The sequence below is a fragment of the Salvelinus sp. IW2-2015 genome, linkage group LG8 (assembly GCF_002910315.2).
Source record: "Salvelinus sp. IW2-2015 linkage group LG8, ASM291031v2, whole genome shotgun sequence".
NCBI classification, from domain to species: domain Eukaryota; kingdom Metazoa; phylum Chordata; class Actinopteri; order Salmoniformes; family Salmonidae; genus Salvelinus; species Salvelinus sp. IW2-2015.
The window spans coordinates 5,710,723-5,734,913 of record NC_036848.1 but is presented as its reverse complement, the minus strand read 5'-3'; the positions used below and the strand labels follow the sequence as shown (position 1 = coordinate 5,734,913).

General features: G+C 41.5%; 3 protein-coding genes across 3 annotated transcripts; 2 read left to right on the top strand and 1 right to left on the bottom strand.

The window, feature by feature from the left end:
* The first annotated feature begins 74 nt into the window (after positions 1-74).
* On the top strand, positions 75-7,913 carry rab33a (RAB33A, member RAS oncogene family). Its single transcript, XM_023992269.2, has 2 exons — positions 75-456; positions 6,680-7,913. Exons 1-2 carry the CDS (start codon positions 187-189, stop codon positions 7,127-7,129), a joined length of 720 nt encoding a protein of 239 aa, XP_023848037.1. The 5' UTR covers positions 75-186; the 3' UTR covers positions 7,130-7,913.
* A 6,390-nt stretch (positions 7,914-14,303) lies between these two features.
* On the top strand, positions 14,304-17,199 carry selenot2 (selenoprotein T, 2). The gene is made up of 6 exons (XM_023992267.2): positions 14,304-14,680; positions 15,279-15,389; positions 15,480-15,606; positions 15,668-15,755; positions 15,890-16,036; positions 16,164-17,199. Exons 1-5 carry the CDS (start codon positions 14,463-14,465, stop codon positions 16,009-16,011), a joined length of 666 nt encoding a protein of 221 aa, XP_023848035.1. The 5' UTR covers positions 14,304-14,462; the 3' UTR covers positions 16,012-16,036; positions 16,164-17,199.
* On the bottom strand, positions 16,556-22,522 carry LOC111967099 (lateral signaling target protein 2 homolog). Its single transcript, XM_023991989.2, has 12 exons — positions 22,439-22,522; positions 22,033-22,170; positions 21,683-21,885; positions 21,503-21,592; positions 21,302-21,391; positions 21,081-21,182; positions 19,667-20,989; positions 19,318-19,445; positions 18,441-18,557; positions 17,863-17,961; positions 17,675-17,778; positions 16,556-17,554 (listed from the first exon to the last, which is right to left on the bottom strand). Exons 2-12 carry the CDS (start codon positions 22,138-22,140, stop codon positions 17,426-17,428), a joined length of 2,493 nt encoding a protein of 830 aa, XP_023847757.2. The 5' UTR covers positions 22,141-22,170; positions 22,439-22,522; the 3' UTR covers positions 16,556-17,425.
* Positions 22,523-24,191: the final 1,669 nt, after the last annotated feature.

The following is a 24,191-nucleotide window of genomic DNA, read 5'->3' as shown; positions in this document are numbered from 1 at the left end:
ACTAGAAACTATTTTCTATGCATATTTACACTATTTGTAAATAGGGGAACATTGCAATAATTGCATTTTGCCTTCTTCAATGAAGCTGCTTGTGAGGGAGTGGGTCGCTGTTGTTGCCGTGCCTGACTGCCTCACCTTCCCCCATCCGCGAGACCAGTGCACAACTGTGTACATCATCTTAGCGTAATGGCAAATGAATCTTTTGAAAATGAGGGAGGTACCGGTTCGAGAAACTCAAGAAATACAAATTTCACATCATCTGTGGATCTCAGCACGTCCTTAGATTCAAGTGTTCAGACTCGAATATTTAAAATAATTGTAATCGGGGATTCAAATGTAGGGAAGACCTGCTTAACCTTCCGCTTCACTGGGGGAAGCTTTCCCGAGAAGACTGAGGCGACAATCGGTGTGGATTTCAGGGAGAAAGCAGTGGAAATAGAGGGCGAAAAAATAAAGGTAATAGCCTAATTTAGCATCTGGTCGAGACAGGGACGTTTTTATTTGTTTATTTGGGTCAATTGACAATGTGTTCGGCTTTAACCGTTATAAATCTATGCATGACATGTCAATAAACCGAGTAGAGAATTATTTCTCTCCCGAGTCCATCAATTTATATTTAATGGCCTGTTAGGTTGAATCTTTCTTTTAATTAATAGATCTTTCAGCAATGTTGGCATGGTTTTCGAATTACGGAATTTACCGTTTAATTTCAGATCACCATCACCATCATATCCCCAGTTCACCAACCGTTTTCTCTGCATGTGCCACTAAGGCCTAGTAACTATACTGAACAAAAATATAAACGCAACATGCAACAATTTAAAATATTTCACTGAGTTACAGTTCATGAGAAAATCAGTCAATTTAAATAAATAAATTAGGCTCTAATCTATGGATTTCACATGACTGGGAATACAGATATGCATATGTTGGTCACCTTTAAAAAAAAAAAAGGGCCTCACAATGGGCCTCAGGATCTCGTCACGGATTTTGTGCATTCACATTACCATCGATAAAATGCAATTGTGTTTGTTGTCCGTAGTTTAAGCCAGCCCATACCATAACCCCACCTCCACCATGGGGCACTCTGTTCACAACGTTGACATCAGCAAACTGCTCGCCCACATTGACTCCATACACATGGTCTTAGGTTGTGAAACCTGTTGGACATACTGCCAAATTTTCAACAACAAAAAATTACATTAGAGGCGGCTTATGTTAGAGAAATTAACATTACATTCTCTGGCAACAGCTCAGGTGGACATCCCTGCAGTCAGCATGCCAATTGCACGCTCCCTCAAAACTTGAGACATCTGTGGCATTGTGTTGTGTGACAAAACTGCACATTTTAGAGTGACCTTATATTGCCCCCAGCACAAGGTGCACCTGTGTAATGATCATGCTGTTTAATTATCTTAATGATATGCCACACCTGTCAGGTGGATGGATTATCTTGGCAAGGAGAAACGCTCACTAACAGGGATGTAAACAAATTTGTGCACAAAATTTGAGAGAAATAAGCTTTTTGTGCGTATGGAAAATGTCTGGGATATTTTTATTTCAGCTCATGAAAAAATGAAACATGGGACCAACACTTTACATGTAGCGTTTATACTTTTATTCGGTGTATATAAAAACACAAAATGTCAGTGTAGTACAACCTCTGAATGCCCCCGCCCCAAACATGATGACCTAATCCCAGTGTATCTAGCAACAGACAGTGACATGATAGATATTGTGAGGTTTTTACAATATTATCTCTTCATCATGACTTCTCATTGAGATTCACCCTCAAAATAAAAACCTTTCCTCAGTATGAAAACATAAGAAATAGAGCATCTTTGTTCAAGTATCAGTTATTTTATTTATTTTATTCAGAAATGGAAGACATGCACTAATACAGTCTTCAAAATATAGTGCCTTCCCACAGGGCACAAACTGGTTGAATCAGCGTTGTTTCAATGTCATTTGCCAACATATTGTGACATGGAATCTGTTTAAAACACATTGGATTTGCAAAAATTCATCAACATATCATCAACTTAAACTGTTGTTTTGAAGGTGAAATTTCAACCCCAGGATTATGTCATGATGGGAATCAATTTTAAACATAGGCAAATCTTCAATGTTATATCAACTATGAGATAAAAAACAATTGGCTGGGCATCCACAGTTTTAAACAAGGCCAGTCGTGCTCAGCTTTCATATTTGTCACAGACTCTTAGCAATGTGCTATTGTGAGAATAATTATTGAGAATCCTCCACTGAAAAATGAAATAGATTCACTGTTGCTATCAAAGTCATTTCAAATAGTAGGTTTAACAGTAACCATACTTGATGAATCAATATCATTAATGATACTATTTAGGCCTATATAGCATTTGTAAAGTCATCAACAGCTATTGTTACAATTCAACCCAGAATTCAACTAAAAATAAACAATACAATAGGCCTAGGGTTTCAAGCTCTGGTTGATTTCAAATTTAATCTACAGGTTAGTAATTAATATGTTGGTTTTCTGATCTCCGTCTCAATCAACAATGTAAGTTAAACAATAGGACTAAATCAAATCATAGACTAAGATACAGTAGAATAGGACAGAATACAGTATACATATGAGATGAGTAATGCAAAATATATCAACATTATTAAAGTGGCCAGTGATTTCAAGTCTCTGTATCGGGCAGCAGCCTCTAATGTGCTAGTGATGGCTATTTAACAGTCTGATGGCCTTGAGATAGAAACTGTTTTTCAGTCTCTCGGTCCCAGCTTTGATGCACCTGTACTGACCTCGCCTTCTGGATGATAGCGGGGTAAACAGGCAGTGCCTCGGGTGGTTGTTGTCCTTGATGATCTTTTTGGCATCACCTCCTCCCTGTAGGCTGTCTCGTCATTGTTGTTAATCAGGCCTATTACTGTTGTGTCGTCTGTAAACTTGAGTTGGAGGAGTGCGTGGCCACGCAGTCATGGGTGAACAGGGAGTACAGGAGGGAAATGAGCACGCATCCTTGGGGGCCCCAGTGTTGAGGATCAGCGAAGTAGAGGTGTTGTTTCCTACCTTCACCACCTGGGGGAGGCCCGTCAGAAAGTCCAGGACCCAGTTGCACAGGGCGGGGTTGTAGTTGTAGTCAATGAACAGCATTCTTACATAGGTATTCCTCTTGTCCAGATGGGATAGGACAGTGTAACGGCGATTGCATCATCTGTGGATCTATTGGGGCGGTAAGCAAATTGAAGTGGGTCTAGGGTGTCAGGTAAGGTAGAGGTGATATGATCCTTGACTAGTCTCTCAAAGCACTTCATGATGACAGAAGTGAGTGCTGCGGAGCGATAGTAATTTAGTTCAGTTATCTTTGCTTTCTTGGGTACAGGAACAATGGTGGACATCTTGAAGCATGTGGGGACAACAGACTGGGATAGGGACAGAACAACACTCTGGAGGGCAGCATTTCTCTCAAGCAGACATTCACAGCTAAGCTACAACAACATTTCTCTCAAGCAGACATTCACAGCTAAGCTACAACAACATTTCTCTCAAGCAGACATTCACAGCTTAAGCTACAACAAAATTTCTCTCAAGCAGACATTCACAGCTAAGCTACAAACAACATTTCTCTCAAGCAGACATTCACAGCTAAGCTACAACAACATTTCTCTCAAGCAGACATACACAGCTAAGCTACAACAACATTTCTCTCAAGCAGACATTCACAGCTAAGCTACAACAACATTTCTCTCAAGCAGACATTCACAGCTAAGCTACAACAAACATTTCTCTCAAGCAGACATACACAACTAAGCTACAACAACATTTCTTCAAGCAGACATACACAACTAAGCTTACAACAACATTTCTCTCAAGCAGACATTCACAGCTAAGCTACAAACAACATTTCTCTCAAGCAGACATTCACCAACTAAGTACTACAAACATTTTCCCTCAAGCAGACATTACACAACTAAGCTACAACAACATTCTCTCAAGCAGACAATTCACAACTAAGCTACAACAACATTTCTCTCAAGCAGACATACACAACTAAGCTACAACAACATTTCTCTCAAGCAGACATCACAACTAAGCTTACAACACATTTCTCTCAAGCAGACATTCACAACTAAGCTACAACAACATTTCTCTCAAGCAGACATTCACAACTAAGCTACAACAACATTTCTCTCAAACAGACATTCACAACTAAGCTACAACAACATTTCTGACTCATTCAGCCACTCACCAGACAATCTCTGTTTCACAATCATACCACAAACTGGAACTGAAGCCAGTAGGTATATCTTGTTTAAATGTTGATATTTGGTTTTGTTGATAACAAAACACAATTCAATATCACTTTTGCAATAGATTAAAAAAATATGTTGGATTCACATCTCCAACTCAACCAAAAATAAAAGTTAAATGGGATTAAGTCAATGGCTCAGATGGAACTATCCAAGCAGTAGATCTCCTTTAAATGTTGATATTTGGTTGCCTGGTCAACAGAACACAATTCAAAATTACTTTTATTATACAGTTAATGGCCTAAAGAGTAACACATCTGTGACCACATTGAGGTTACTGTAACTATAATGTCCTCTTATGTAATCATAGAACGTGTTCATGTTCAAGATAGCATGCAAAGGTCGCAGGTCTGTGGAGATCGTCACAGCTGCTATAATAAAGTACCTCAAACAGCATTGATCACTTATACTATGCATAGGGTACATACTTTTAATGTAATCAACAGCAGTACAGGTCATGTGGCTGTGCTATTAGATGAAGGGCAGTGATGACAAAGATATATAAATAAACATGTCAGTCATTGTATTCCTATTTCAACTTTGCTTTTATATGGTTGAATCCCAGTGATAAAACATTTAGATGACAACTAAACCAAAAATTTGACTTTGTTGTTCAATTGTAATTTGGATGTGCTTTTAGATGGTTGAAAGCATAGTGATAACACATTGGGAATTCAACTAACTTTTGTCTGTCTTTTTGAGTGAGTGCATGTAGGTTGTAATTTCATCTGTCAACATCTCAACCAGATATTACCCAGTTGTCCACGTTGAAATGACGGGTGTGACCAGTGGGTTTGATCTCTTATGATAAAGCATCAATGTGGAATTATTCTAATAGTCAGCCCTTTTGGGAATGGTTCATGCCCACAGGCCGCAATGGTTCTCCAAACATAATTGTTGCGTTCCTTCCTCCAAGAGGTGTACGCAACACCCTGCTACACTCAACTCCCCGTGGAGTGAAAGAGGTATGTGACTGTAGGTGCGGGTAAGGATGACAGAGGCAGAGAATATTACCGTTTACAGGGAAGTTATTCTCTTCACACGGTAAAGTGGCAAAAAGGGGTTGGACAGAACCAAAACAAAGAAAGTTAAAGTTAAAGTCCCCTCTCCTATCTTACCTGCCTACCCACTCTCAACGCCACCTGGCACGCTAACCAAAATACAGAGGGTGGGCCACTCAGGTCTTACCTAGTGTGCATAGACAGAGTACATACTACGGGTATATGTATGCTCGCAGGCCTCTTGCCTAAACACTCCCAAGGTGCTTTCCTGGGAACAAATTAAACAGAATAAGTCACCAAACTCCGTGAACAATTTGAATAAACCAAAAACACTAGGTACTATAGCAAACACATACCTCTGCAGGACCTGCTACAAAATACTTTACAACAAATTTACCAGACCAACAACCAACACAGCACATACAAAGAAGCTCTCCCTCTTAACAAAGGAACACTGGCTTTTAAAGCTGCAGAAGGAGTCGGTAATTGCAGACAGCTGTATCCCCTGATGAGAGGGCAGGGTCAGATCTGCAATGGGGCCGACCAATCAGCTGCTTGGAATCCAGGAAGCCATCCTGAAACAAACACATACAAACCCACAACAACACTGACACTGGGGAACGTAACAATAATGCAATGGTCCTCCAAACATAACGCAATGGTCCTCTAAACTTAATGCAATGGTCCTCCAACATAACACAATGGTCCTCTAAACTTAATGCAATGGTCCTCCAAACATAACACAATGGTCCTCTAAACTTAATGCAATGGTCCTCCAAACATAACGCGATGGTCCTCCAAACATAATGCGATGGTCCTCCAAACATAACGCAATGGTCCTCCAAACATAACGCAATGGTCCTCCAAACATGACGCAATGGTCCTCCAAACATAACGCAATGGTCCTCCAAACATAACGCAATGGTCCTCCAAACATAATGCGCATTTTCCTAGGTAGTATTTTCCAGTGTAGTATTTATTCTGATATGTCTCAACCCTCGTAATCCCAGATAACACACATATGTCTGTCCATCATAGGCACGATATATACTGGATACATCAGGAAGATGGTGTTTAGACATTGTTTGCTCATTGGCAAGATGTCTTTCAGATGTGTGTAGAATACCTACATTCTAAATTCTACAGTTCTACATCTTTTATATGTTGGCCAGGCGTCAACATTATATTCTGATGTCTTGGCGACATCTTCCCAATGTGCAAACACTCTACCAACTACATATTCCCTATGCAATTCGATACGTCAGCCAAAGGTGTGCGTGTTTACTGTGATGCGTTATCTAGAGATGTTTTCCCATTTCTCTCTGACCAATACACACGATTCCTCTCTGACCACTGGATGTGTTATTACTCCTCAACAGGTGCAGGTGTGGGACACTGCAGGACAGGAGCGCTTCAGGAAGAGCATGGTAGAACACTACTACCGCAATGTGCACGCTGTCGTTTTCGTTTACGACGTCACCAAGATGGCCTCATTCCAGAACCTGAAGACGTGGATCCAGGAGTGCAACGGGCACCGTGTCTCACCCACTGTGCCTCGGGTACTGGTGGGTAACAAGTGTGACCTGGTTAGTCATATCCAAGTACCCTCCAACACTGCCCTCAAGTTTGCAGACGCCCACAACATGCTGCTGTTTGAGACCTCGGCGAAGGACCCCAAGGAGAGCCAAAATGTGGACTCCATTTTCATGTGCCTGGCATGTCGGCTGAAAGCCCAGAAGTCCCTGCTGTACAGGGATGTTGAGAGGGAGGATGGAAGGGTTAGGCTTTCACAAGAGACAGATGTTAATAAGAGTAACTGCCCTTGTTGAGGCTCCTCCACTCTGCAATTATTCCTTATCTCCTTTTAATACTGCTGTGACTTGAATTGAACAATTTAACATAAACAACGTAAGGCAAAGATACTGTTCTAATGTTAACATTTCTTGAAAGAATGTGCCTGCAGTTATTTCAATTTCTTCTTAAAAATGATAATAGTGTTTTGCTGTCTGTCTGTCTGACGCTCTCTTGTTTTACTCTCTTTCTTTGATATGTTATCATTATCACATTCTGTAATAATGGCCTTAAGTCAAGAGAGATCATCCAGTGGTGTTTGTAAAGTATGTTTATTTATTTTGTATTTGAGTTGTACATGTCTGTACATGTCTGCTGTCAGTATTATCATGTATGTACATGTCTGCTGTCAGTATTATTGTTTCATGCAATATACTTGTGTGTAACATGATTGTCACAATCTCACAAAGGGACTTTCATAAAGACTATTTGGGCTTCACACTGACGTACTGTATATGTGCTGCAATCGTTTTACATTTGTTCAGTATATTGTTTGTGTTTTTTAACTATATTTTAAGAAATATCCGCTAATAATCCTTCACATTGAATTGTCATAACCATAATGCAGAGGATGGACAGGCAACGATGCTAGTTAGCCCAATACCCTCCCCCACCCCACCAGGGGTTTCTCTGGCATCAGGTCTGCTATTTCTGCTTTCTGTTTTCTCTCCATTGATCATCATCATATTTCTGATCGTCATCAAAACATGCAATTTGTGACCGTTTCCTGTCTTTGCTTCAAAATTAAATATTCAACAAATATCATGTGTCCTTTATTGCATTTTGCAGCTGGTGATCACAAAGCACATACTACTAAAGATAACATTTTGAGGTGAGGATCTTTCACTTGACACAATTTTCAAGGTTATTAAAAAAATGTAGTGCGAAGATTCTCCACTAGATGTTGCAGAAATTGGTAGTCGCAGTCTGACTTTCATGAAAATAACATTTCATATTACTTAGCCGAAGAGTCAAATTTGACACACTTCATAATATCTCAATTGTTTATTGGATGTTTTGTGATATTTATTGGATCTGCTCATAAGACAGTGAGACACTAAGCCTGTTTTAAGTATCTCAGTGCTCCATATTAGTCCCCTACTGTAGTCTCTGTTCACCCACGACTGCGTGGTCGCGCACGACTCCAACACCGTCATTAAGTTTGCTGACAACACAACGGTGGTAGGCCCGATCACCGACGACGATGAAACAAGACAAGTGACAAGACAACAACCTCTCCCTCAATGTCAGCAAGATAAAGGAGCTGATTGTAGACTACAGGAAACGGAGGGCCGAGCACGACGGGGCTGAAGTGGAGCGGGTTGAGAGGTTCAAGTTCCTCTGTGTTCACATCACTAAAGACCTATCATGGTCCAAACACACCAACACAGTCATGAAGAGGGCACGACAATGCCTCTTCCCCCTCAGGAGACTGAAAATATTTGGCATGGACCCTCGGACCCTCAAAATGTTCTACATCTGCACCATTGAGAGCATCTTGAATGGCTGCATCACCGCTTCTTATGGTAACTGCTTGCCATCCGAGTCCAAGGCGCTACAAATGGTAGTGCATACAGCCAAGTACGTCACTGGGGCCGAGCTCCCTGCCATCCAGGACCTCTATACCAAGCAGTGTCAGAGGAAGGCCCTGAAGATTGTACATGACTCTAGCCACCCAAGTCATAGACTGTTCTCTCTGCTACCGCATGGCAAGCAATACCGGAGCGCCAAGTCTAGGTCCAAAAGGCTTCTGATCAGCTTCTATCCCCAAGCCATAAGACTGCTGAACAATTAATCAAATGGCTACTCAGAATATTTTTGAACTGACTCTCTTGCACACTCACTGGACTCTACCCCCACACTCACACACACTACACTGACACTCCAATACACACCACACACACACACACACACACACATGCATGCATATTGACGCCAAACACACACTCACACACACTATCACACTCTTTCACACTCTTCACATATGCTGCTGCTACTGTTTATTATCTATCCTGATTGCCTAGTCACTTTTACCCCAACCTACATGTACAGTTGAAGTCAGAAGCTTACATACACCTTAGCTAAATACAATTAAACTCAGTTTTTCACAATTCCCGACATTTAATCCTAGTAAAAATTCCCTGTCTGAGGTCAGTTAGGATCAACACTTTATTTTAAGAATAGGAAATGTCAGAATAATAGTTGAGAGAAGGATTTATTTCAGCTTTTATTTCTTTCATCACATTCCCAGTGGGTCTGAAGTTTACATATACTCAATTAGTATTTAGTGGCATTGCCTTTAAACTGTTTAACTTGGGTCAAACGTTTCAGGTAGCCTTCCACAAGCTTCCCACAATAAGTCGGGTAAATTTTGTCTCATTCCTCCTGACAGAGCTGGTGTAACTGTGTAAGCTTTAACTTCCTGACTGATGTCTTGAGATGTTACTTCAATATATCCACATAATTTTCATTCCTCATGATGTCGTCTATTTTGTGAAGTGCACCAGTCCCTCCCAGCAAAGCACACCCACAACATGATGCTGCCACCAACATGCTTCACAGTTGGGATGGTGTTCTTTGGGTTGCAAGCGTCCCCCTTTTTCCTCCAAACATAACGATGGTCATTATGGCCAAACAGTTCTATTTTTCAGACCAGAGGACATTTCTCCAAAAAGTACAATCTTTGTCCCTATGTGCAGTTGCAAACCGTAGTCTGGCTTTTTAATGGAGGTTTTGGAGCAGTGGCTTCTTCCTTGCTGAGCGGCCTTTCAGGTTATGTCGATATAGGACTCGTTTTACTGTGGATATAGATACTTTTGCACCTGTTTCCTCCAGCATCTTCCCAAGGTCCTTTGCTGTTGTTCTGGGATTGATTTGCACTTTTCGCACCAAAGTACGTTCATCTCTAGGAGATAGAACGCGTCTCCTTCCTGAGCAGTATGACGGCTGCGTGGTCCCATGGTGTTTATACTTGGGTACTATTGTTTGTACAGATGAACATGGCACCATCAGCCGTTTGGAAATTGCTCCCAATGATGAACCAGACTTGTGGATGTCTACAAAAATAATTCTGAGGTCTTGGCTGATTTCTTTTGATTTTCCCAATATTTAAAGCAAAGAGGCCTTGAGTTTGAAGGTAAGCCTTGAAATACATCCACAGGTACACCTCCAATTTACTCAAATTATGTCAATTAGGCTATCAGAAGCTTCTAAAGCCATGACATCATTTTCTGGAATTTTCCAACCTGTTTAAAGGCAGGGTCAACTTAGTGTATGTAAACTTCTGACCCACTGGAATTGTGATACAGTGAATTATAAGTGAAATAATCTGTCTGTAAACAATTGTTGGAAAAATTACTTGTGGCATGCACAAAGTAGATGTCTTAACCGACTTGCCAAAACTATAGTTTGTTAACAAGACATTTGTGGAGTGGTTGAAAAACGAGTTTTAATGACTCCAGCCTAAGTGTATATAAATTTCCGACTTCAACTGTACATATTACCTCAATCGCCCCAACTACCTCATACCCCTGCAAATAGACCCAGTACCGGTACTCCTTGTATATCGCCTCGTTATTGTTATTTTATTGTGTTACTATTTCCTTCTTTTTTTTGTGCAAATGTTCTTACTTTTTAACTCTGTGATGTTGGGAAAGGGCTCGTAAGTAAGCATTTCACGGTACAACTGTTGTATTCGGCGCATGTGACAAATAAGATTTGATTTGATATTATGTGAAACCTTCAGTAAGAATTTACTTTATTTACTTTATTAAAATAATGACATGTTCAATTTTCCTACTTACTATTTGTTAGAAAAGTATCTCCCAACATCATCAATGATGATAGCTGCATACAGAGCTACAGCACCTTCCAAAAGTATCGCCCCAACATCATCAATGATGATACTGCATACAGAGCTACAGCACCTTTCCTGCATACAGAGCTACAGCACCTTCCAAAGTATTCCCAACATCATCAATGATGATAGCTGCATACAGAGCTACAGCACCTTCCAAAAGTATCTCCCCAACATCATCAATGATGATAGCTGCATACAGAGCTACACACCTTCCAAAAGTATCTCCCCAACATCATCAATGATGATAGCTGCATACAGAGCTACAGCACCTTCCAAAAGTATCCCCCAACATCATCAATGATGATAGCTGCATACAGAGCTACAGCACCTTCCAAAAGTATCTCCCAACTCATCAATGATGATAGCTGCATACAGAGCTACAGCACCTTCCAAAAGTATCCCCCAACATCATCAATGATGATAGCTGCATACAGAGCTACAGCACCTTCCAAAAGTATCTCCCCAACATCATCAATGATGATAGCTGCATACAGAGCTACAGCACCTTCCAAAAGTATCCCCCAACATCATCAATGATGATAGCGCATACAGAGCTACACACCTTCCAAAAGTATCTCCCCAACATCACAATGATGATAGCTGCATACTGAGCTACAGCACCTTCCAAAAGTATCTCCCCAACATCATTCAATGTGATAAGCTGGCATACAGAGCTACAGCACCTTCCAAAAGTATCTCCCCAACATCATCAATGATGATAGCTGCATACTGAGCTACAGCACCTTCCGAAAGTATCTTCCCAACATCATCAATCAAATGTATTTATAAAGCCCTTTTTACATCAGCCGATGTCACAAAGTGCTGTACAGAAACCCAGCCTAAACCCACAAACAGCAAGCAATGCAGATGTAGAAGCACGATGGCTAGGAAAAACTCCCTAGAAAAGGCCAGAACCTAGGAAGAAACCTAGAGAGGAACCAGGCTCTGAGAGGTGGCCAGTCCTCTTCTGCCTGTGCCGGGTGAAGATTATAACAGTACATGGCCAAGATGTTCAAACGTTCATAGATAACCAGCAGGGTCAGACAATAATAATCACAGTGGTTGTAGAGGGTGCAACAGGTCAGCACCTCAGAAGTAAATGTCAGTTGGCTTTTCATAGCCGATCATTCAGAGTTAGAGACAGCAGGTATGGTAGAGAGAGAGTCCAAAATAGCAGGTCCGGGACAAGGTGACACGTCCGGTGAACAGATCAGGGTTCCATAGCCACAGGCAGAACAGTTGAAACTGGAGCAGCAGCACGACCAGGTGGACTGGGGACAGCAAGGAGTCATCAGGTCAGGTAGTCCTGAGGCATGGTCCTAGGGAAAGAGAGCGAGAAAGAGAAAGAGAGAAAGAGAAAATTAGAGGGAGCATACTTAAATTCACACAGGACACCGGATAAGACAGGAGAAATACTCTAGATATAACAGACTGACCCTAGCCCCCCAACACATAAACTATTGCAGCATAACTACTGGAGGCTGAGACAAGAGGGGTCGGGAGACACTGTCCGACGATACCCCCGAACAGGGCCAAACAGGCAAGATATAACCCCACCCATCATCAATGATGATAGCTGCATACTGAGATTCAGCACCTTCCAAAAGTACCTCCCCAACATCATCAGTGATGATAGCTGCATACAGAGCTACAGTGCCTTCAGAAAGTGTTCACACCCCTTTACTTTTTCCACCTTCTGTTGTGTTACAGCCTGAATTTAAAATTAATTAAATTCAGATTTGTTTGTCACTGGCCTAGACACAATACCCCATAATGCCAAAGTAAATTTTTTACATGTTGAGTCAATAAGTATTCATCCCCCTTTGTTATGCCAAGCTTAAATTAGTTCAGGAGAAAAAATGTGCTTAACAAGTCACATAATAAGTTACATGGACTCACTCTGTGTGCAATACTAGTGTTTAACATGATTCTTGAATGACTACCTCATCTCTGTACCCCACACATACAATTATCTGTAAGGTCCCTCAGTCGAGCAGTGAATTTTAAATACAGATGCATCCACAAAGACCAGGGAGGTTTTCCAATGCCTCACATAGAAGGGCACCTAGATGGTACAAATAAAAAAGCAGACATTGAATATCCCTTTGAGCATGGTGAAGTTATTAATTACACTTTGGATGGTGTATCAATACACCCAGTCACTACAAAGATACAGGTGTCCTTCCTAACTCTGTTTGCTGGAGAGGAAGGACAACGCTCAGGGATTTCACAATGAGGCCAATGGTGACTTTAAAACATTTACAGAGTTTAATAGGTGGGATTGGAAAAAAATGAGGATGGATCAACAACATTGTAGTTACTCCACTATACTAACCTAATTGACAGTGTGACAAGAAGTAAGCATGTACAGAATAAAAAATATTACAAAACATGCATCCTGTTTGCAACAAGGCACTGAGGCACTAAAGTAATACAGAATTATTTTTGGTAAAGCAATTAATTTCTTGTCCTGAATATAACGTGTTATGTTTGGGGCAAATCCAATACAACACATTACTGAGTACCACTCTATATATTTTCAAGCATAGTGGTGGCTGCATCGTTTTATGGATATGCTTGGAATCGTTAAGGACTGGGGAGTTTTTCAGGATAAAAAATAAACAGAGGAAAACATGGTTCAGTCTGCTTTCCAACAGACACTGGGAGATGAATTCACCTTTCAGCAGGACAATAACCTAAAACACAAGGCCAAATCTATGCTGGATCTTTCTTACCAAGAAGACAGTGAATGTTCCTCAGTGGCCGAGTTACAGTTTTGACTTAAATCTGCTCAAAAATCTATAGCAAGACTTGAAAATGGTTGTCCAGCAATGATCAACAACCAATTTGACAGAGCTTGAAGAATTTTGAAAATAATAATGGGCAAATATTGTACATCCAGGTGTACAAAACTCTTAAGAGACTTACCCAGAAAGACGCACAGTTGTAATCGCTGCCATAAGTGATTCTAACATCAGGGGTGTGAATACTTATGTAAATTATATATTTTTGTATTTCATTTTCAATACATTTGCTAACTTTTCTAAAAACATGTTTTCACTTAGACATTATGGGGTATTGTGTGCGAATGGTTGAGAAACAAATACGATTTAATCCATGTCGAATTCAGGCTGTAACACAACAACATTTGGAATAAGTCAAGGGGTATGAATACTTTCTGAAGGCACTGTACAGTGTATCCATAAAATTAGAGATACAGTATAACGTATTCATACAAATATTGCTGCATCCACTCCGGCAGGGGGCAGCATATCAGAGATGTGGTGCACAGACTACAGGAAGAGGGTGAAGCTGCTGCTAATCAAGCTAGCCAGTTTGTAGCCGCTTGCCAGTGGAAACGAGTCAGAAGAAAACTGTCAGGTGTACAGTAGTTTGCCAGTCGATAGACTTGGCTGTAAAGCGGGGCGTTGGTCCCCTAAACCCCGTTTCAAATGGCAGAATATAGCCAAACGGGTATTTTGACGGCGCTTCTGCTGTTCACAGTTGTCACTGTAAAAGACATTTACGTCGGGAGGTCCATGATGACTCAACACCCAGCGCAGGCCTCTGACAGCCTGAATATGGGGGCTGATCGTTTGCGGGATGCCGACCCACAGAGGCTCAGCAAGCAGGCCCTCTACACTGGGCCAGTGCTGAAATTCCAGTTTTGGTAAGATTATCGTTTTTTCTCTTATGTAGTTATTTTTCTAGCTAACGTTAGGTAGCAGGTGCAGTTAGCTAGTCAATGTTAACTAGCTTATGCTAACTAGCCATTTGATCGTTTGGGGACATTGTTTGATGCTAGCTACTAGCTAGTTAGCTAGTAAGTTCTTAGCTGAGCTTGCTCGCTAATCCTCCTCGCTATATACAGCCTTTTTGGCTCTTAATATAGAATGAAAGAACAGCCATATTACCTGAAGTAACTAACTATATGCAGGCTGGTAGTCTGGAATTTGGTGGCACAGTATTATTTTTATTTGTTTAATGTAACCTTTATTTAACTAGGCAAATCAGTTAAGAACAAATTCTTATTTACAATGACGGCCTACACCGGCCAAACCTGGGCCAATTGTGCACTGCCCTTGGCCTCCCAAACACGGCTGGTTGTGATACAGCCTGGAATCGAACCAGGTTGTCTGTATTGACGCCTCAAGCGCTGAGATGCAGTGCCTTAGACCGCTGCCCCACTCGGGAGCCCCTAAATATAACGTCAAAGGTACCTAATTTATGTCAAATACACAAATTTCTAACCAGTTTCTGTGTTACAGCATCTCCTGAGGGTATAACAAGGTGTTCCAGGAGTACTCCCGGTCTATCAGCCAGTTGTACCCGGACATCCGCATAGAAGGGGAAAATTACCCTCCCACAACCATCAACAAGTAAGATGGCACGTCATTGCCATGTAGCCAACATATTTATTTTGGTGTTTATTTGGTGTTCTGATCACCACTGTTTTTGCCCTCCACCAGATATCTCGGAAATGTATTTTCCTACTTCAAACTTCTTGCCATTGCCCTGGTTGTCAGTGGACAAAATCCCTTCGCTATGCTTGGACTGGAGACTCCCAGAGCATGGACGTGGACTCAAGAAAATAAGGTGAGGTTTTACGGTTTCAACTAAAATAGATTTTGACTAAACACACTTGTTTGTCTTCCAGATATTCTCGTGCCTGATGACATTCTTCCTCAGTAACATGTTGGAGACCCACTTCTTGTCCACCGGTGCATTTGAAATCACACTAAATGGTGAGTTGAATGGGGTCACTGAAAACACTGTCTTCACTTTGCATGGATGTACACAACTAATTCAGTGATGATGAAATTCAGTTAAATTATATGTAAACATCTTTGTCTCCTATCTTTTCTACACTCCCTTTTAGATGTACCAATCTGGTCCAAGCTGCAGTCAGGATACGTACCCAACATTCAGGAGATCTTCCAAATCCTTGATAATCACATTAAGATGAATCAAGTTGACAAGATCTCCTTTCCATCTCTGTAGTGCTGACGTTTAAGAAGATTAGTAGGTAATGAAATGCATCTGCCATCCACAGACTGAAGCATGTCGATGTATCTTATTGTTCTTTGTGTTATCTTAGACATGGAGTCTGGGGCAAGTGTTCGTTAACAGCCTGCTCTGTTTTTCCATCCCAGGTCTCTGAAGCAGTTGCTCAGGTCAGTGGGACTGCATTGTGGTGTAATGAAGGCTTGGTCTGCAAACAGCTTGCTGTGAGGCCAGGCTGGATGTCCCTGCCACTGACCACACTTCCTCTGCCTTGGGAAACGCTCCTGTGTCCTCGATCTAAACAAAAAATAAGCATGCCACTAGCTGGCTTGGATGACAAGATCCTCTCATATACAATACAGATATTTTGTGAGCAAATTTGAAATATGTTATTTTAAGAGGCTACTGTGATGTGTCTTGTGTCCTCCAGGGTAGTCCTATAAGTGGTTTAGTTAAAGAAAGCTAATGGTTTGCACTGCTGTTGTACCAAGGGCTTTTGTAATGGGGTGGTTGTTTTTTCAGTCAGCCGTTCTGTGTCAAGTCTCCCTTGACTGTCTGAACCTTTACATTGGGGACACTGGGGGGAGGGCTTGTTCTGTCCTGCTTGAGTTGACAAAATCAGTTCTGTTTGAAATGCTTGGAAGTCTTTGAATGTGCTTTTTCTTTTTTTACAGCTCTTATCTTTCAGATGTTATTCATGATTGAAATAGTTGTTTTTGGGGGAAGAAAATTTATCTGAGAGGGCTAATTGCTCACTGTTACTTTTAATGGTAATTCTGTCTGATGGATCTTCTAGTGGAGATGCTTGATGTGTTTTTTGAGTACAATGAATTGTCCAACCAGGTTGCTGACAATGTAAAAGTAGGACGGAAGAAAGTTAAGCTGTACGTGCCCAGCTGCCTAACAATTCAAATTAGTGGATATTGTGCAACACAACAGTTATATTGTATCTTCGTGAACTTGTGGTTAAAGAAAGCACTGCTCGCTGAATGAAATGGTATTGTTATCTAATGATCCCTCTCACTCAGTTTGACATTGTCAACCACTCCTAAGTAGTGTGAGAAAGCACCCTTGTTCTTGTATATGTGTGTGAAATCAGATGGTGTGGCTACAACTCAAGGATTGAAGCAGAATAAAATATCTGTCTCGTCTTAAAGTAATAAACATTCTGAGAGGTTTCACTCATATCAGTGCCCAGTTGTGATGATGTAGAAAGAAAAACACTCAATATAAAATATTATTCAATACAAATGATTGAAGGTCCTCCACATGTGTAATAGTAAGAGTATCAAAATGTTTCAACATCTAAAAGACACAAACAGGTACCACATTGTGAATGCCTATTTAATTGATAAGCTAGTAAACTACCTTAAACAGTTGGATTGATAGAATAATAAGGGCCAGGGTTGAGTCAGTTGCTGTTCCAGGGGCAGAATGGCGTGACGTGAAACATGTAGCAGTGGGTGCATACCCTCACAGCCTTGACCTGGCCGTACCGCGGTAGAGGCGCTGAGCGGGCAGAGCAGTGAGAACAGAAGATCTGAGACGACATACATTTCAAAATTATTCACAAGTCTGTGTGTGACTATGTTTGTATGGCTGGAAGTGAGACTGTTGAGTGGTGATTATATGGTACCCTTGTCTGGGTATTTACAGGTACCTTGCCACAGCTCCTGCAGTGGTGCTTCTTGCGTATTAAGGTGAAGGGGGCGTTACATGCTGTGCAGACACTACAGGCCTCATCAGGAACCCAGTTTGGGAGCGCTACATGTGATTGAGGTTGTTGATGTATGGTTAGAAAATTATAATAGGGACAGTTAAAATGACAAGACCAAAAGGAGACATCACCTTCACATTGGACATCTTGCTCCATCGATGGGGAGGAGGACAGCCACTCCATACACAAGGCACAGTCTTCCAGAGCCTTGTTACTCAGGCCTAAGGATGCTGGTGAGACAGGACACAGACCATATTGAACTGGGAGTCGAGAGATTTTGGATGCATCTACGTCACAGAAGGCTGCTGAGGGGAGGACAGCTCATAATAATGGTTGGAACGGCGCAAATGGAATGACATTAAACACATGGAACCTATCTGTTGGATGTATTTGATACCATTCCACCTATTCTGCTCCAGCCATTACCACGAGCCTGTCCACAACATATGTTTCACCAACCTGTGGTCTACGGACACTGCAAATAATATGATTAAGGTAACATTTCTTAAAATAAGAGAAAAGCCCTTTTAGATTAAAATAAGAAAACATTTCTGCCAATGATGTTAGATGATTTAGCTTGGTAAGATTTTTTTTTAAAGTGAGTTATCACTCAATATAAGATATTTAAGCATGCTTAGATTGAACTTTTGCAGTGTAGAATCTCTCGTGTCATGGTTATGTCACATTATATGCCCAAGCACTGTAGTACCTTTCCTTTGCTTGTCTTCTTCTGCAAGAACTGTCTTAGTCGTCATTATCTGGAAGAGTGTCTTCAATATGGTTCTTAGGTCACTAGAGTAGTTGCTTTGTAGCTGGTCTGCAACACCTGGTTAGAGTTGATACATTATCAGAGACTAAGATCACTTGTCCCCTCAGTCTTATGATGTAAGAGCTATGTCAAACAGAGGGATAGGCATATCCAGATACTGTATGACATAATACAGGGGCAGACTGGCCATCTGGCATTTCGGGCAATTGACAGATGGGCTGGTCCATTTTTAGTAGTGCTGAGCGATTAACCGAAATATTGGTTAAATTATTTGAATGCCATTTCGTTCAGTTTTTTTCTGCCCGATGCGCAGTTTCTCTAGAGATAAATCAGATCAAGCCCAAACTGTGCGATGTAGTAGGGAGTTGTTAGACAGCATAGGTAGAAGCTCTATAAAGATGATGACTTGGAATGAAATAATAAAGTCATCAAATAAAATAAATGTAATATACACAACAACTGAAATATTTTATGAAAGTAAAGTAATGTGAATACATTATGGTTAATAAATGGACAGTCACTACCATCATGGGACTTTTATTAATTGTTTTTATTCAGTGTTGTTACAGCATTCAACCCACATAATGCATTGTGCGTTGAAAACCGTGATAATTTTTTTAATTATTGAACCGAAACCAAAACGACCTCAAAAAGCACTAATAGCTCATCGCTAATTTTTTGCGTAGTGGGCCTGTCAAACTTGTTTTTTTTGTGAAAAATAAAACATTTGTGGCTAATAACGAGGATCTAAAGGGGAAAAAATTAGCAAATGTTTTACAATATTGACAAAGCGAAAGACAATGAGGACCTACTGTACCTGAGATGCATACAAACAGACGGTGAAGGAGGTCACCGCTGCTATTGAAACGGGATCGGATATTGTGGCAGGCCAACTGGATGTCAGGATGCTCAAACCCCTCTGTGTTATTACTGCTGGGTTGATAGCTGAGAGAAGTAAGGGACATAGGGAACATTAGGTTCTGCTCAGTCATTGAAAACTAGGCTAAAACTGTTATTGTCATGTATTATAAAAATTCAGTCATTTATAAAGTGCCACTAGAGAAAATAGTATAATCTGCTGGTTTATAGTAGTGTAATAGTAGTATAATTTATCAACTTTTGGGTTACGTCATTCAAACTAGAGCAAGTATGAGGTTAGCACTTACCTGAACTGAGACAGGGTGTATTCCTCTGGCTCTGCCTCTACCACTCTCTGTTCAGCCTTCCCATCTCCATTGGTTCTCCACTGGGTCAGGCTGGGGCAGGCAACAGATGCTGGAACACCATCTCTCTGTTGACCCTTGGCCCGTAGTGAAGAGAACCGTGGGCCCAGCACATGGCTCCTCTCATTCCCCTGTTCCCTGGGGCTCAGAGCTGGGCTTCTAACAGCAGATAAGGGGGGACCTTGGGTTTGGGGAGTCAGGCAGCCATAGGTGTCATGGTCTGGTGGGAATATATGCAGACTGGGGCACTGGAGGCAGATACAGGGGCTGATCTGGCAGTATGTGGCCCCTTCATTCAGAGACTGCAGCTGTGAATCCTCTTCGTCGTCATCTTCATCGTCATCTTTTTCCTCTTTCACCTTCTCAGTCCAGGTAGACAGGTTGGGAGATGGGGGATTGATCACAGTTGCAGAGAGTTTCATCCCCTTCATCCTCAGTGCAATCAGCTCTGACATCTCTAAAACATCCTGGCTCACATTCTGGCTCAACCCCTCCCCATTCAGGTAGATGGGGGGGACAGAGAGAGCCCCAGGGTCTGGGTTCGAGAGCCTGCTACTGCTGGGCCAGTTCTTGCTGCGCTGGAGGGCTGCCTCCGCACACTTCCTGGACAAGCTGGTCCACTGTGAAGAAGGGCAAGACATGTTCCGCCTCATATTCAGATATGGGGAGTTAGGAAGGGAATAGCCTTGCTTCTGTGTCCCGTCCAAGTCATCCATGTAGAAGACACTCTCCTCTTTGTCTACACTTGACCCACCAGACGACCAACCACCAGACGACACTCTGCTCCCAGCCCTGCGGAGCCTGAGAGGAGAGGCCATGGGGCTGGGGGTGAGGCTGGCAGCCCCCCTCCTCTGGGGGTAAGGAGATGAAGTCTGGCTAGATGTTGGGGACAGAAAGCTGGACATCTCATCTCCCGCCTGGTAGAACATCATGCTGAGCAGCTCCATCTCCGTGATGTCAGCCTGCATGGAGGATGACAGCTCAATCTCTGGGTCCCACTCTAAACGGCCAGGTTCAGCTTGCAGGAGGGAAGGGTTGTCCTCCTTGTCCTCCTCCATCACAACACATGCCTGAGGAGGAACATTTGACTGGGACTTTGCCCCCTGCTTCCCATGCATGGTATGCTCCAGTTGCTGGGCCAGAGTGATGGCTGAATGTGGTATGGCTGAAGAACAGCGGCGGGCAACCAAACCCTCTTCATGAGTGACACAGAGGTTGCGTTCCAACGAATGAAGCTCTTCTTCCTTGAGCGTGCGCAGGAGAGTCCTGTTCATATACCAAAATGTTGATTTTTGGAAATACCTCATCAAGAATAACGCTATTGTTAAAACTGGGCTTTGAAATGGAGGTACTGTACCTAATTTTCTTCAGTAAAGAGTGGAAGGGCCTGAATAACTCAGACATGTCCTCCAACTCACCATCCAGCTTCATGGGGCCATCAGGAAACACCATTAGACCACTAGACAGACATATGGCATTTGGTTTGAGAATTTGTAGTGACGTAGATTGTTCAAATACTGTACAATAAAAATGACAATTGAAAAGGTATTTACTGGAGAGTGTTTTCAGAACACTCACCACACTATAGCTAATCGTGGGATTGTAAACATGAGTGCAGGCTCATAGTCATCGATCATGTCTTGAGTGATATATCCCCGTTTTAGTGCCCTAACAGAATCCATGAGGGGAAAAGTGACTTAGTAACATTTATTAGTAGATTAATAAAACAATTATCTGATAGGAAGCATATATAGGTGAGAACTATGTATACATTCTCACCTGGACACTGTCTCACAGAACAGCACAGTGACATCCTGTTGGATGTCATACTGTTTAAAGGACTTGACTGGTACCATGGCTGAAACATAGCTGAGGTACAGAAGGAAAAATAGAGTGAGTGTGTTACGCTATGAAACCCACTTTTCCTGTGGGAGTAAAATATAATTTTCACCGTCTCACCTGAACTCGAAACCTGCAAACAGGTTGTCAAATTTTCTCAAGGCCTGGCACAGTAGCTCTGTATAGATGTTCCGATTGCGAAGAGCCTGGTCACGGGCGATGTTCCGTACTTCATCTATGCAGCGAGTCAGTTTCTTTGCTAGGGGACGCATTGCCTCGCTCTCAGCCTCCTGGTTCATGATGATGGAGCCAGCAGCCAAACACTAGGGAGATAACATAAATGTGTTATTCTACATAGTCAGCTTTTCAAAGATGATAGCTAAAATCGCTATGACCAGCAATTGTTCTATTATGCTGTCGCCGAAACATGAACTTCTGAAGTGTCAAGATAAGATTGTGCTAGCAGGTACCTCAGCTCCAAACCACAGCTGGCCTTCCAGGTTCTCTTGTTGGATCTCCTCTGGGAACTTGACATAGAAGTCTCGGTTGGCTCTCTCGCCTGGGATACACTCATTCATGATCTGGTTGAGGATGCTCAGCACATTGTCCTGTTGTAAATCCAAGAAGAGGAATTGAAATCCCATTGAAGATAGCACATACTATTTTACAGTTTGTGAATCATTATCTTAAAGGTCACTACTGATGCTTTTATCATTACAATAAGAGGAAGTGATGATGATTCACTTGTCAGTATCCAAAATGGCACCCTATTCCCTTAGTAGTGCACTACATTTGACCAGGGCCTTTAGGGCTCTGGTCAAAAGTAGTGCACCAAATAGGGAATAGGGTTCCATTTGGGATACATCCTTTCTTTACCTGGCATGAGCGGAACTGGCTGACCAGCAGGGCACAGCGTTGGGGTTCGTTCTTGCCATTCAGGCTGTTGAGCTTGGCAGCCACTTTGCTCAGCTCTTCATCAGCACAGTAGAACTGGGCAAGCAATTGTTGGTCCGATTTCTTCAGGCAAACAAATAGTGTAACATTAAGAAATTAAAGACTGAATAGACTAATCAAATTTTTTACGGTAAAAGGACTGAGGAGGGAGTAACAGTACATATTTTTTCTGTAAGACTCTACACTTTGGACAAACAAAAGGAGCTCAACAAATGAGAGAGAACAATGCCCCTGGGGTATGACTTGTGGCTAGCTGAAAAAAGCCAAGAAGCAGAGCTATTGAACGAGGTGATAAGCTGTGTCTCTATTACAAAGCCACAGCAGCCACCAACAAAGGAGCCCTTACTGTAATTAGCTGCGCAGCAGTTTATATGTCCGTGTTTACAGAGGAAACATGGACATCCCACTGGTTTGAAGTTTAAAAAAAATACTGCTAGCATGTCTGACTCAAATACAGGATATTCTACATGGAATAGTAATGCTAATGTTTATAAGATTATTGCTGCTCCATTTTTTTAAATAATGGGAAATGTGTTTCTCACAAAAAAAGACAAAGAAACTGCTAGGAAATGCAAGAATATATTTTGTTCTTAAAATACCTCAAATAATCAAGGGTTATGAATGATTAGATTTGAATAAAATCTTCCAAAAAAGAGTAAGACATTTGATAGGGCCAAAAGATTGTGATGGGTGGCAGGTAGCCTAGTAGTTAGAGCATTGGACCAGTAACCAAAAGGTTGCTGGATTGAATCCCTGAGCTTAGAAGGTAAAAATCAGTTGTTCTGCCCCTGAACAAGGCAGATAACCCACTGTTCCACTGTAGGCTGTCATTGTAAATAGGAATTTGTTCTAAACTGACTTGCATGGTTAAATAAAATAAAAAGACACTTACCTTAGGTTTGTGAAACCACTTTCGAAATCTGTTCATGGTTGAAAATGTTCACCTTGTCTATATCCTTAATTTAATCTAGCCAATCTAATATTCAAATCAACAATAATCCCAAGATTTCTGTCAAAGCCGTTCCAGATGACTTTAGTGCAGCAGCAGCAGCAGTGCTAGCATATCCTTCTTCAACCACACGATTGTCAAAGGAGACTTGCCTGTTCTCACCCTTTTTACCTGACCTTACCTGCACATGTATGGGCGGGGCATAGACTACCTTGATATATGGATTTACAGGAACCTGTAACCATGAATGACTTAATGAAATGTTTGGTTACTGAATTAATCCATTATTGTAAAGTAATCCATTGAGTTTGGAAAACATGTACTTCCATTTTCTCTATTTGTATTTACTGAAATGCATTTGTGTACTTCTTCTCATTCTAAATCAACTACTATGGCAGCTTAAATACTTTAAATAGGTTTTACCATTATGATAATATTGTGCCACTTGTCAGAGTAGTAACACCAATGATACATTTTAGGTCAATTTGGATTTTCTGAAATGGAGACCACAGATGCTCAAACCTAAGGTCATTAACCCTTTAAAATAATTTACAAAGGTGATATGATTAATCATGTTTCTCACAATGTAACTTCCCTTCATTTAAATTGAGTAACACCTCATGACATTTAGGATTGAGACACACAAAATGTCAATGGAATAATCCTCACATTTATGACACATTTATAGACCCCTCCCCCAACAATAGTTTGCCACTGAAGGGAATG